Source organism: Vombatus ursinus, unplaced genomic scaffold (genome assembly GCF_900497805.2).
Source record: "Vombatus ursinus unplaced genomic scaffold, bare-nosed wombat genome assembly UNPS02015255.1, whole genome shotgun sequence".
Lineage (NCBI taxonomy): Eukaryota > Metazoa > Chordata > Mammalia > Diprotodontia > Vombatidae > Vombatus > Vombatus ursinus.
The window spans coordinates 37,970,218-37,984,787 of NW_020955033.1; the positions used below are offsets into that span (position 1 = coordinate 37,970,218).

At 36.5% G+C, this 14,570-nt stretch overlaps 1 protein-coding gene across 1 annotated transcript in view; it reads left to right on the forward strand.

The window, feature by feature from the left end:
• LOC114031882 (protein APCDD1) overlaps window positions 1-5,351 on the forward strand; it is a 48,550-nt gene extending 43,199 nt beyond the window's left edge. Inside the window, exons 4-5 of the mRNA XM_027847074.1 lie at window positions 199-520; window positions 2,865-5,351. Of these exons, the coding sequence (XP_027702875.1) occupies window positions 199-520; window positions 2,865-3,316 (774 nt within the window). The 3' untranslated portion in view covers window positions 3,317-5,351. The remainder of the gene's footprint in view (window positions 1-198; window positions 521-2,864) is intronic.
• Window positions 5,352-14,570: the final 9,219 nt, after the last annotated feature.

Below are 14,570 nucleotides of genomic sequence, written 5' to 3' on the forward strand. Positions count from 1 at the left end.
ACACACACACACACACACAGAGTCTTCCCTGATCGAATTTAAGGTCCTGAAGGCAGGGTCTGTTTTATTTCTCTTTGTATCCTTACTGCTTAACATGACGAATAGCGGTGGTAGGTTTTTTAATAAATGTTTCTTGGTTGAATGATAGCTTCCCTTTAATGAGAAGGGTCTTTAACTGGGTTTCTTCTCTGGTTTCAGAATCATGACCATGCCTGCATTGCATGCCGGATCATCTACCGTTCAGATGAGCACCATCCTCCAATATTGCCCCCCAAAGCTGACCTGACCATTGGCCTACATGGGGAGTGGGTGAGCCAGAGGTGTGAAGTACGCCCTGAAGTTCTCTTCCTCACTCGCCACTTCATATTTCATGACAATAATAATACTTGGGAAGGGCATTATTACCACTATTCTGATCCCATCTGCAAGCATCCCACCTTCACTATTTATGCCCAGGGTCGCTACAGCCGTGGTGTACACTCTGCCAGGGTCATGGGAGGCACAGAGTTTGTGTTCAAAGGTAAGACTCCTGTCGTGAATCAGAATTTCTCTAGGGATTGAATGATGACGAGCAAGGCTTGACCATTTCTGCTGTGGACAGGTGTATTACCACAGGAGGGACTGAGGCAAGAAATTAGGGGGGAAATTTTTCCGTTGGCAGAGCCTGTCATACAATGGTTAGCAGATGCCCACTCCTTACAGAGCAGTGACAACTTTGTATATTGTTGCATAATTTCATGAGTTTAGGAATCCTGACTCCTGGTATTTACTTTAACAATATTCAAAACCCTAGCCTAGAATACAAATCACATTGGGAGAGGTAATACATTTATTTAAATTCTCAAAAAAAGTGTAAATGACTAATAGCTGATCTTTTTTAAGAGCAAGTTTCATAGGGAAAATGCAGAAAGGCATCTATTGCCTGAGGTTGTGGGGGAAAGATGTCATAGAATGAATAAATTGTACAGAAAAGGGGCTCTCACCTACTTGGAAGTGTTTTTTTTTTGTTTGTTTGTTTTTGTTTCTGTTTTCATCTTGGTACAGAACATTGTATTAGATCAGGGGTTGTTGACTTGTTTTGTATTGTGCATCTCTTTGGCAATTTGATGAAGTTTATGGATCCCTTCTCAAAATAATGTGGGTTTTAAAAAATTTATATTGGGAGGAAATGATAAATTTCAGTTAGAGGTTAGTGAAAATAAAGATGTGATTTTTTTCCCATCCAAGTTCACAAACCTCCTGGTATCTTGGTATCCATCCACAGGGATCCATGGACCCTAGCTGAAAACTGTATGAAATGCAGGATTGACTTGGAGGGAACACTAATGAAATAGAGGAGGTGATTCGTGTGATGAAGGAGCTTACAATCATTTTTGTTAAGAAGTATGAGACAGTGGGATACGTTTTCAAGAGTAGTCATGGAGTCTCTTCTTAGATGTCTTAAGAAACATGTGGACACATTTCTGAGATGATGGGCACATAGACCTGCCCAAGAGCAAGAAAGGATCTTACATTCATTTCAACTTGTAGAGGGGTTACCTGCTCAGGTATAACATCCTTGACAAATGGTCATCCAGACTATTGGAAGACTTCCTATGTTTGGGGAATTCACAACATCATCAGTGAGGCCATTCAGCTTTTGGATAGTAATATTAGGAAGGTACCCTTTACATCAAGCCAGAGTCTTCCACTCCACAATTTCTGAAATCCATTGTTCCTAGCTTTGCCTTCTGGGGCAAATAGAAAATAATTCTAATCTTTCTCCCACTTGAAGGCTCCTCAAATACTTGAAAGACAGCTATCATGTTCCCTGCTGAGTTTTCTCTTCTCTAGAATAAAGGTCCCCAATTTCTTCAGGAAATCCTCACTCATATTGGCAAGGTTTACAGGCCTTTTATCAGCTCTTCCCTGGATGTGATCCAGCTTAGCAGTTTCTTTCCTAAAATGTGGTACCCCAAACAATACTCTATATGGTCTGACAAGGTCAGGGTACATCAGAACTCTCTCTCCCCCCTTGTTCTAGACCAGAGGTGGGGAACCTGCAGCCTTGAAGTCACACGTATCTCTCTATGTCCTCAAGTGCGGCCCTTTGACTGAATCCACACTTCACAGAACAAATCCCCTTAATAAAAGAATTATCTAAAACACTGCCCTCCTACTAACTTAAGCTAAGATGGCATTAGCTTTTTGCTTACCACATAACAATGCTTTCAGTCCACTAAACTCCCTATAGCTTTCCTATGACTCCCTCATCCCTTCCAGCTTTGAGGTTCTATGTGAAAAATGCTGGGATTTTTCTCTTCTAAATCTTTATCTACATTTTGTCTTACTGCCCACAACTTAATTTCTTTCAGACCCTAGCCTTGTGGGCCTGGATTAATTTCAGGGTATGGAGAAGTGGTTGATGCTAAATCTATTAAAGACCTCAAAACATCCTATTCTATTAAAAAAAATTCCAGTTTCTATCAGTACTCTTTAGTAGGGTATTTTTCGATGTGATAATATTAACTCATGCGATGTGATGATGTAGAAACATTTCATAAGCCATTGCTTTCTAAGGTTATGAAGATCATAATTAACAGGATGCCTGCATTGACAGAACTACCAAGGTCCATGTTATTGGCCAAATGAAGTAAGTTTACCCAGTCACACCTGTAATTCATTTGGTGCCAAATAAGAAGGTTCTGGTCATATAGGGCAGGGGAGGGGATGGAGTCTTTTTTCTTCTTCACTACCCCTTGAAAAAAAAAAAGGAAAATCATTGATATATTGTATTGCTAGTGTCTGCTCTAGAGGGCTTCGCTATCACATGCTTGCTTCTCTGGAAACAATGAACTTTTTCTTCTTATCCTCTTCCTCCATAGTGAATCACATGAAGGTCACCCCCATGGATGCAGCCACAGCCTCTCTCCTAAATGTGTTCAATGGGAATGAATGTGGAGCTGAGGGCTCATGGCAGGTTGGAATTCAGCAGGATGTGACTCACACCAATGGTTGTGTTGCCTTGGGAATTAAACTACCTCACACCGAGTACGAGATCTTCAAAATGGAACAAGATGCACGGGGTCGGTACTTGCTGTACAATGGCCAGAGACCCAGTGATGGATCCAGTCCTGACCGGCCAGAAAAGAGAGCCACATCTTACCAAATGCCCTTAGTTCAGTGCGCATCTTCAGCACCCAGATCAGAAGACTTAACAGAGGAGAATGCAATAGGCCACTATGGGAATGGGGCACCTGAAAGGAATTTCTGTACTGTACTCCTCACTCTGATTGCATGCTTTTGGACTGTTCCACATTGGAATACCTTCAGCTAGATTTCTTTATGCTTTAAAATATATATATTTTTTATTTTCCAAACTAGGATTTCTTGGGATTTGTGGATTTTCTTTCCCAAAGAAAGGATGTTTATTCCCCTGATGCACTCAAATGCCTAAGAATTGTTGTTCTTTTTCTTCTCCCCTCCTCCCTCAAGCCCTACTCCCAGCCCCGGAATCATGAATAGCACTTGTTTGAAGTTTCTGCTTTGAACTTCATCCAGTCTGTTCCCTGGCCTGAGTGACTGCACAACAGTAATTGCACTTTAGGACTGCAGATGGTTTGTGGGCAGTAGATTCTTTGGGGGTTGGGATTTTAAAAAAATATTATATTATTTGGCTGCATTGAACTTTAGTTGAAAAAAAGATCCGGCTACGTTTTTCACTGCCGTTTTCCTCTTGTCACTTCCTTTCCCATCTCTGAAACTGCCTCTCCTTCAAAATCTAACCATTTTCAATAGTCCTATGCAGTATTGGGTTAGTGCTGGGAGGATGGCATCTTTTTACTTCAAGAAAATGCTTTGGTGTAGATATGTATATATTCAAAGACACAAGGATTTATCTAAATGATCTTTTCAATTTTTATACAGAAGAAGAGAGAATTGAAAGCCTTCCTTTCAGAAGTACTGAATGGAAAATATCTGTAATTAAAATTTCAAAGTAATTTAAGCTATTTTTTACACTTTTTTTTTTTTACTTTTAAAGAATATACTTAGTGGAGCATATGTGGCACTGTTCTGTGTTCATGGTTGAGAAGAGACAAAAGGGACCCTAGAGGTCAATTTAATCCAACCCATTACTGTGATTTTGTTATGTTAGGTTTGTTGCTTCTGTGCCCTGTGTAAATAGGTAATTTGCTGGAATCAGTATGTAGAAAGCAATGCCATTATAAATCAGAGGGTAGACAGTAATGTATCTGGTATGTACAAGTCCTGCAAAGTGCCACATGAATGCTGATGATAATATGGTCCTTTTCCTAATATGCCGTTTCCCTTTCTTAAAACTTTCACCTTGGCTTGTATGATATTTTGTTATAGGTAAGCAGAAGTATCTAGATTTTCAATATCTCTCTTACCATCAAAATACATTTTCAGAAGAAATGTTTGCTGGGAAAGGGCCTGGTATTCAGAGAAAATATAAAAATCAGTATCCTGTGGGATTTGTAGCATTCCTTTCATGACATGTATATCTTGGCTTTTGTATTAAGTCTTACTATCATATGGACTTAACTGGGAGTCAGGTAATTAGACTAATCCTCCTAATCAGCAGTTGACTTAGTTATGCAACATGGAATAAGCCAGTGTCTTCTTTCCTCAGTCTAACCTTGTGAAAAATAGAACATAACATTTCTGCCCCTAATTCTGTCCCACTGAGACACTGGAAGGGTATAATATCTGTAATGTGCTCTGGATTAAGGGTCTGTGTAAACATCAAGTATTCTTAAGAATAGAAAGTAATGAAAAAGAACTGAAGCAAATAGACAACTATTGAAGATCTAGATTTAAGTGAAGTCTTGTAGAAGGCAAAAAATCAGTCAGGGTTAAGACCTTATTCTATTTAATATTAAAATTAAATGCCAGTAATATTGTTTGTGATTAAAATTTTTAAGGATCATGTAGGTGTGTACTATTAAATAAAAATGTTTAGATTATATTTATAATTATGGAGATTACCAACATCATTTATTCAGCATAAAAATACTAACCTGATTTGCCAAATTTACTACATAGTGAAAAGAACTGGAAAAGCATTAATACTCCTGTAAAAATTTCTTTTATCTATGGAGTCATCTAATAAGTGGAGTATACATTCTATCATCATAAGCCATAACAAATCATACGAAGCACATAATGTTTACTATCATAGGCTATATCAGCAATTTAACCATGAAAGTGACAGGCTAATAGCTATTGAAATTAGAGACTCTAACCCATAGGTCTGTAAAATTGTTTCCATATTAAATACTTGCAGTTTTTAGAAAAATGTGTGTATATTTATATAATTTATTTTTAAAATTGCAAGTATGTCAAGAGATATATATGCATATATCTATATACACATATATGTGCATGTATCTCTATACAAAAATGGATACATACAAACACATGTCTTGTTAATGAGAACAAAACAGAATTCATGTGAATACAGGTCCTTTAGCACTAATGTAATTTATTAGAAATGATAATCAAGATAACACATTTATATAGTTTGGGTACAATGATGGGTTTCTTAGCTAATTGCAATATATATTTATATATATATAGGTTTGGATTTACTGTGTTTTTTACAAACTTACTTAGATATAAAATCCTATTGGTGTGGGGTCACTTAACCCTTTTTATCTCTTATTTTGTACAAATTCTTGCCCATGTCTTTCTGTAAATTGTGTACAGAGGACACACCTGACACACTGGAGGCTTTCCTCTAGTACTTTAATATTTTGTGAGTACCAGTGTAATCTAAATCATCCATTATTTTTTAGTCCTAATATATAACTGGCCTACTTCCATCCAAGACATGCATGGCCAGATAATATGTATTTTATTCCACGAATGGGGCACAGGCTATCATGGGTAATATATTATAGTCTACCTATCCCCACCATATGTCTTTCTGTGCCCTTTGAGTTACTTGTGATTTTGAATATTTTAAGGTCATGATGTTTTATGAGTCATAGCCATATAGCATTACCAGGAGAATATTATGATTAAAGTATTTTTTTTCTGACTGCAAAATACTTGAGATGATTGAAAGTATTGAGGAATTTCTCAAATGCAATATAAGCCATTCACCTCCCACTCAGTTCAGGACGCAGGTCATTTTCCATTGGCAATATCCATCCAATAATTCAATCAACAAGTATGAATAAGTATTTACAAACACTATCCAAGATGTACACATTGGTGGGTTAACTCAGTGGGTTCTCCGTTCAGTTAAATATCATCTTGGCATTGCTCATTTTTCATTCCCTTTGTTCTTCTAGTGGTAGGAGAATCTCTTGAATTTCTGTGGATTTTGCTGAAGAAGTTTACAGGATATGGGGCTCAATGCAATTACTAAAATGGCATCTGTGAATAAGAACATTTAAAGAAAACCCTTATTAATAGGAAACACTTTTGCTTGAATGCTGGGCAGGATATCTTCTATGCTATAGTCGAACACCTTAAGTGAGCTGATGTCTTGCTGTTTTATGACTAGCTTGATATAGGATTGTTCAACAAAGTGATTTCCTTAGTCACATCTTTTTACAATATATACAGAAGATGACTCATTTGTTTGCAGAGGATCTTAAAGGTTGAATTTTGTCCTACCAAGTCCATCAAAAAAAAAAAAAGATCAACAGACACAGTAGGAGTTATCACCATACATCATGAGAAGGCAAAGGTATAGAAATGTAGATGTAGGGAATTTTCTGTTATCTTTTCATGCATTCATCAATAATATCCTCTCTCTCTCTCTCTCTCTCCATATATATATATATATATATGTATAGATGATTTTCATCAAGGCTTTATGGAGCTGAGAAAGTAAACATATAAGTAAGTAGTTCTTGGTACCTTCATTTATGAATAAAGTTTTCTAAAGGTGAATGTCCTACATCAGATTACCCAGATGTGCTGTTGAGTTTCCCACCATTCTTGGAAGAATATGGCTATAAGGTTCAGGAAAGTTCACACTGGAGAGTCAAGAATTATAACCTTAAATGACTTTTAAGATGGCCATTCTTAGAAAAGTTATGCTGATTTTCTACCCCAAACTTCCAAGACTCTCTTTCATTTCCCTCAATTCCAAAACAGGAAATAAGGTGCTAGCCAGGCCCACTAGGAGATAAGGAAGGGGATATTTTGCTCCAAGAGTATAGGAGCAAGAAGTGTGGCTTTGGCCATAATGTGTTCTTCCATGCCAGAAACCCTTTCCTCATAATCTCAGCACATATAATACATACCTCAGCTCTGGCTCTGGGTGTGTGTGTGTGTGGGTGTGTGTGTCTTCAGGGGCAGGAGGTGATTCCAATCCCAGGCCTTTACCTTTTGAGTCAGTTTTAGTGCCATGTGTTTTGACATGGTGTCTGTTGCCACAAGTGACCTGAATTAGGAAGTTTTCTTTTGCTAGATGATAGGTTCAGAAAAGATAACTCGATCCAACAATGATCTTAGAAGGTTGCTCAGAAAGTAGGTAAGTGATATTTATAAAATCTGAACTTCAAACTGAACCTACTGGAATAGTAAACCACAGGGTTCCTAAAAGCCTATGAAAGTCAAAGACAGTGTTCGTCCAAATTGCTTGATACAGTAGCAAGCAGTAATTACATATACACATTAGAAGAGTCATTCTCTACATGATTAATATGTTCAAAGACATTCTAAGAATGGTTTGCACACTGGCTGAAAATTCTGGTTTACCTAATAAGAGTGTACCCGTTCCCTATGGAAATAGAACGAAATATGGATATGTGCTAACTCTAACCCAGAAACCAATAAATGACAGCAGAGTTGCCATGTCAGGACAACTTGCTCAAAATAAAATATTTTCCACTTGTGTTGTGGTGGGGCTTCCTAGGCCCTCCACAGGTTTTGCTAACATTTCTGTTAGCTCTGTTTAAGCTAAATATAGTATTCAAGGACATATGAAAGAAAAAATGGCCAGATGCCTCCTGTTCATTTCTCATTTCACAAAGAGATTCATAAACATTCTTTCCTCAATATTAAGAAGATTGTATGTCCCTTACCTGTGCCCTTCATGGAGCCAATTTGGAATCTTCAAAACTATATGATGCCACAACTTGGTCTATCTCACTTGGGAAATTGACTTGGGTCACAATAACCTTTGCTCATAAATTGAGTAAACTGTAGCAATGAAGCTTACTACCCTACTCCCACCACTCCTTTTTCCCTCCTCTAACATAATCTTATTCTCCAGATACGTATGTGAACAGGAGTGCTCTGCCATGGGAAGAAATTTAGGGGAATTTTGGTCTCCAACTTCTGCATCAACTAAGACACAGTCCTGCCAACATTCTCAACAAGAGCACATAGCAATCCAAGGGAGAGCAAACTCTAGATTCTGAACATCATGGAGGCAATAGGGCTATTATGTGGATAAGACATAGGGTTTTAAACTAGACCAAAAATGTATTTATCTCTGACAGAAATGAACTTTGATAAATGGTTTCCAGAAGAAAGACTTTCTACACATGTGTTATTAGACATCAGTAGAGTATCTATCAAATTACCTTTCATTCTGCTATGAACAGCAGGCCTCAATATTGCAAACTGAGGCAAACCTCCAGAGGAGTAAAGTCTCAGGAATTTTAGGAATGAGAATCCTTTAAAACCTAGTACTCCACAGATTGTGGAAAGTAAATAATGTAGTGGGAGAAACACTTCCAGAGGCTAACTCAATATTACCATAAATGAGGTGAAATAACATACATTTAGAGCCACTATTAGGAAGGATCATGTACAGGACACTTTCCTATTTCCTATATAAAACATTGTAGGTTCTTACTGCCTAGAACAAACTACAGAGGATCTTACTTATGTATAGGTTGCCTCTTCTACTAGAATGTGAGCTCCTTGAGGGCAGGGATTATTTTTTGCTTGTTCGTTTTTTTTTTTTCGCCTTTTTTTGTATCCCTAGTGCTTAGCATAGTGCCTGACCAATATAACAAATGCTTAATATATGCTTGTTGATTAATCAATATTCACTTTGGAAATAGACAAATGGAAAAAATAAATTTTGTAGAAGATGCTCCAGAAAATTTAGAGTTGGTTGATGAGAAAAGATGTTTCACAATGTGAGTTACTTGGAAAATATTGGGAAATAGTATTCTGCATCATGCTCTTTATAAAAGAAAGTGGCTAATAAGTTTCATACTAATATTCTTAACTATCAGATCATACTTGCAATTTTTTGATAGAGTATAAGCTCCTTAGGCAAGCAGGGACTGTTTCATTTTGTCTTTGTATTCCCAGTGCCTAGCATATTGGCTGGCACATAGGAGGTGATGAATAAATGCTTTTTGATTGCTTGATTATGAAAGAGAACACTGAAAACACTGGAGATTGCCTCCAGTATTACCCATTACTTGGGTAAAAGCAATGTTAAAGGGAAGAGACTGTACAATATACCATAGTTTGGTAGCATAATGGCATTGGAATAGGGTGACTTTGTAAATAGAAGAATCTAAGGGAAGTATTGTAATGAGAAGATTGCCTTGTCCTACTATTACTACTATCATAAAATACCAAGAATAAACAGGTGCCTTGGTAAAAGTTGGAACTGTTTGTCTTAGAAGTTATTTTTTTCCTTAAACTTTTAAAATGTAAGTTCTTCCTAGCAATAAAGGGAATACTCAATACATGTACTGTAATCAATTTCAAAGCAATAATGTTCCTTGTAGATGTCTATCATTTACATAGAGATCTCTTGTCTTTTTCACGAAGCAATATATTTTTAACTCGGAATCTAGACTTTTTTTTTTCTATTTCTAGCACTTTTCCAATGTCAGGGTCTTTTTATTTTTATTTTTTATTCAGCATTTATGTTTTGCAAATATACAAAGCACTTCTTCTCTTCCGCTCTGTGTTCCAGATTCCATTGCTGGAGAAATTTGAGTAACTGTTAAAAGACTGTCTAAAATAAAGGCTGTCAAATAAAGCATTAACACCCCTCAAGAAAGTGTCACACAATGAATTATTGCTTCTAATCAGGGGAAAAAACAGAACTTGCAAACATTTGATTGAATTTAAGATTTCCCAATAATCTGTGTTTCCTTTAAAGGTAGAGAGAATAGAAATAGCAAAAAAATTAACAATATGAATATTTAATTTTCAAGTGACATTTAGTATCAGGTCAATAGGTTCATTTTGTTTTAGATGGGTATATATTTTAGTTCAAGTCAGTAAGCATACATTTAGTGTTCATAATGAAGCTTACTACATCAGATAAAAACTCAAAATGTGGCACTCTACTGTTTGCATAGTGATTTCCTTGGGACAATCAATCCTATGAGGTAGGTAGTGGAAATGTGCTTATCCCTTGTGCACTCCAGTCTAAGGGCTCAAGGGAGAGAAAGTGCCTAAGATCCCTAAGCCAACGGATTTGAAAGAGAATAGAACTTCGAGATTCTAGGGATGGGGAGGGCCCTCCAACAAGAATCTCTTCCCATCCACCACCACCACCATGCCACATATAACAACCCTGGCTCCCAACTACTATTATCAATGCTCAGTCACCAGACATCAGCATAGCTCACATTCAGGACCAAGTCAGGAGTTCCCTCTGTCATTCAGCAAAGTGTGATAATGCATATTCATTTCCTACAGAAGTGTTACAGCACATCAAATCATTTAAAGGTTCCAATGATCACCTTGCTACAAAAACAGTGTGTCCATTTTGTATGTGAAGAAACTAAGCCTCAGAGAGATTAAGTGATTTGCCTATGATCACAACAGCTAGTGTCAGAACCAGGTCTCAAACTCAAGTCCTCTGATTCCAAATCAAGCATTCTTTCTACCAGGAAACACTGTTTCTTTTTCTACTTTTCATGTTTTTTTTTCCCAAATGCCAAATTCTTTTCATTTTTATTTACCCATTGTGATAAGGAAGCATGGCATAGCAGATAAGGTGCTATCCTTGGTGTCAGGAAGCTCTAAGATCAAATGCCCCTCTGACCTTTATAAACTATGCAATCATGGACAACCATAACCTCTCTGATCCTCAGACAACTTCCTAACATTTATCTAATAACTCCTAGAGGGTTATAATCTGAGTTGGAACAGAGGAAAGCACAGTGCCTTGACATATTGACCCACTATAGTAAATAATCATTTTTATGTCGTCAGAAGCATTGAAAAGTACATGATCTTTCAAGATATCAGGAGATTATTTAGTAAGTTATTGCTCTCGTTCTTAACATGGGGTCCATGAACTTTAGAAAATTTATTTTGATAACTGTATTTTGATGTAATTAGTTTCCTTTGTAATCAGATACTTTGTTTTATGCATTTAAAATGTTATTCTGAGAAGGGGTCCATGACACAAAAATAGGATTAGAATCCCTGCTCTAGTGTGTCCTTTCTTGTTAAACCTATCATATTACATTTTTGAGAGAGTTACCACAGCCAAATTGATTGCCCAGTGATCATCATCTACCTTCAAGATATAGCTATACAAGAGTCCGGTTATTTCTTGCATGTTGACTCAGGCAAAGCTAAGCCATGAAAGAGCCAAGGAAACTGAGACACTAAGTATACCAGGCCAGGCTAACAGTACAATTATATCCATGAAATGGTTTTGCATCAAAGCAGAGAAAGAGGCTGGAAGTAAAGTATTCTGACAATTGAAGTATATGGTATTCATGCATTCTAGACCAGCAGGCAAAGTAGAAAAGGAAAGAATCTACCAGTAATGTAGTGAAAAAAACTCCCAAATGAAAACTCTCAGGAACATCATAGCCAAAATCCAGAGTTTCCAGAAAAAAATGCTACAAGAAGCCAGAAAGAATCACCAATCATACACGATCATATAGTCACTGCTACAAAGTAGTGGAGAACATGGTTATGATATTCTAGAAGGTAAAAGATCTAGGCTTACTGATAGGAATAACTTACTCAGCAAAGCTGAATATAATATCACAGGGAAGGGGAAGAGGAGAATGGACCTAGAGGACTTCTAAGCATTCCTGATGAAGAGGGCAGAGAAATTTTGAAGTTCAAACACAAGAGAAACTTTGAAGTTTAAGAACAAGAATGAAGAGAAAAATAAGAAGCCCCAAGTTTCCGTGAGTGAGAGATGCTTTGTTGCTGAAGAGCACTCTCTTTTCTAAAGGAGCAGTGCTGAAGAACGTTATGGCTGTCTGTCCTCCACAGATGTTGCCAACAGAGCATAAAGCACCATCAAGGGGATGAAGGAACATTGGAGGCATGATCCAGCACCCTTCTCTACCACCCAGGGCCAAGTTAGCTATGCTCAGTCCTTCAATACACCCCACCTGAATATTTGAATTAAGTATTAAATGCTATACCTTATGATAGATGGGGCACTAAGACTCTATGGCTTTGGTCTTATAACCATACTGTTTTCCCCCAAAATTTTGCATTGCTATTTAATACCCTGAATTGTCATGTAAATAAAGTAACAACTGTAAATTGTTCTTTTTATTTTAATTCTTTATTTACATTATATTAAATTGATTTTGTCTGGAAACTACCTACTACTGAATCCTTATTTTGCCTTTTCCATCTTAAATCACATAGGGAATAGGGAGAGACCAGACCTGTGATTTTATTATAAGGAACTCTCAGATGAGGAAACTCCCTCTACCAATGTAGGTCAACACCTCCGAAACTTGTCTTAGAGAGCTACTTAGACAACCAAGAGGTCAAATGTCTTGTTCAGGGTCACATAGATAATATGTTTCAGAGGGAGAACTTGAACCCAGCAATCTGGGGCTTTAAGACTAGCTCTAAATACACACACACACACACACACACACACACACACACACACACACACACACACATCTTTGTTATAAATGAGGAGAGGGAGACAAATACAGAAGGAAAATGCAGTTAATGTGAAAACAAAAAAAATCGAATAAAAATCTATTTTAAAAAGAACAAAATCATACTTTCTAGCATAATGTTGTTTTTTGTATATTTGTCCTGATATTTATATCATTTTATGATACATTTTCTAAGTAAAATGAAAGATTATATTTATTTTTGGATGAGTGAAACAAAATTGGAGAAAACAAATAGGATTTGGGTTGCTCACAGTGTGTAAGCATATGAATATGCTTTGAATACTTCAACATATTTGAATACTTCAACAATCCACGATTTCTTCAGAAGGGTTGTATTCCCTCCACAGGGGCATATTAACATATGATCATATAAAATTTTAGCATGACAAAAGGCATTTCAGTAACACATTGATAGGACGGGTCCTGCTTCCATAATACATTCAAGTTAGTTTTTAAAAATTTGTAGGTTTTCATGTCCACTCTTATTTTTTTCTCCTATATATATACCTATATCTATAGATATAGATATAGGTACAGATATAGATACAGATGTTTCTAAATAGGCTTTCTTGTTTGTGAATTAGTTGCAAGAGAACCATATTAGGAACGCTTTCTCCTAAAATCAAATATTTTAATTACCTGATACAGATTAGCTATCGTGGCTTTTATGGCATGGAGTCCATGAGGAAATCACATGGAAGGGACTTTTAATCAGAGTTTGAAATACTAAAATTTTATATGAGCATGAAAGTTCAGAAATATTTTTCATATTAAGTGAGATTTGTTTTTCATTTTGGAAAAACACAGTATTCATAATTGAATTTAGATTAGATTCTGGATATTTACCCATGGATATTTCTAATTTACAAATGTATACCACTAAACATCCTACAGGTGACCTATACTGGTTACTATAGCTTTGAATAAATAGATTTTTTAAAAATTGTATCTATAAAAAGCTCAAAACAAAAGCATGTAGTGTATTAAACAACATTTCATCTTTTATCATCACTTACTTGATCACTTGTTTTATGCCATAGAAGCTATTACAAGATGCCATTGGATGATTTCATAAACATTAGAATCTCAGGAACATATATACATAAGCAGCAAACATAAACTCAGGAAAAGAAGAAAAAAAGTCTTTTTTTCTAAATACAAATAGCTTCAATAATAAAGAAAACAAAGTTACCAGAAGAGTAAATTTCGTTCTACAAACAACATTCTATGAATATGTTCTGGGACATAAGCTTCGTCTGTGATATTTTTAGCCCAGCCCCTCATTTCCTTCATAATTTAAGACTAAACAGAATAAAACACCCAGGGGCACCTTGAATACTTCAGAGGCTTGTGCCAACTCACAACTGGGTAGACAGCTCAACCGAACTGTTTTCCTAATGCTTCTAGAAATTCTTTTGGAATGAGAGATAAAGTTGAAAGGAGAATAGTTGTGTTTATTAAACAGAAATCAAAGCTAGAGCTGAGCCAAACATGCAAATGCTGTCATTTGTGGCTGTTGCAGTAATAAAGATATAAATGTGAATGAGAATTAGCTGTAATCATGCAAAATCCCAATGTTTTCTATGCCTGCAGCAACCTTCCTCCCAACAAGAGGTTTACAGCAATATTCTTGTGGCTAGGTTTTCCCTTGGGTCTTCATTTTGATCATTTCCCTCCCCCCCAGAAAATGAAGAACCAAGATGGATGTTAATTATCAGTTTCTGT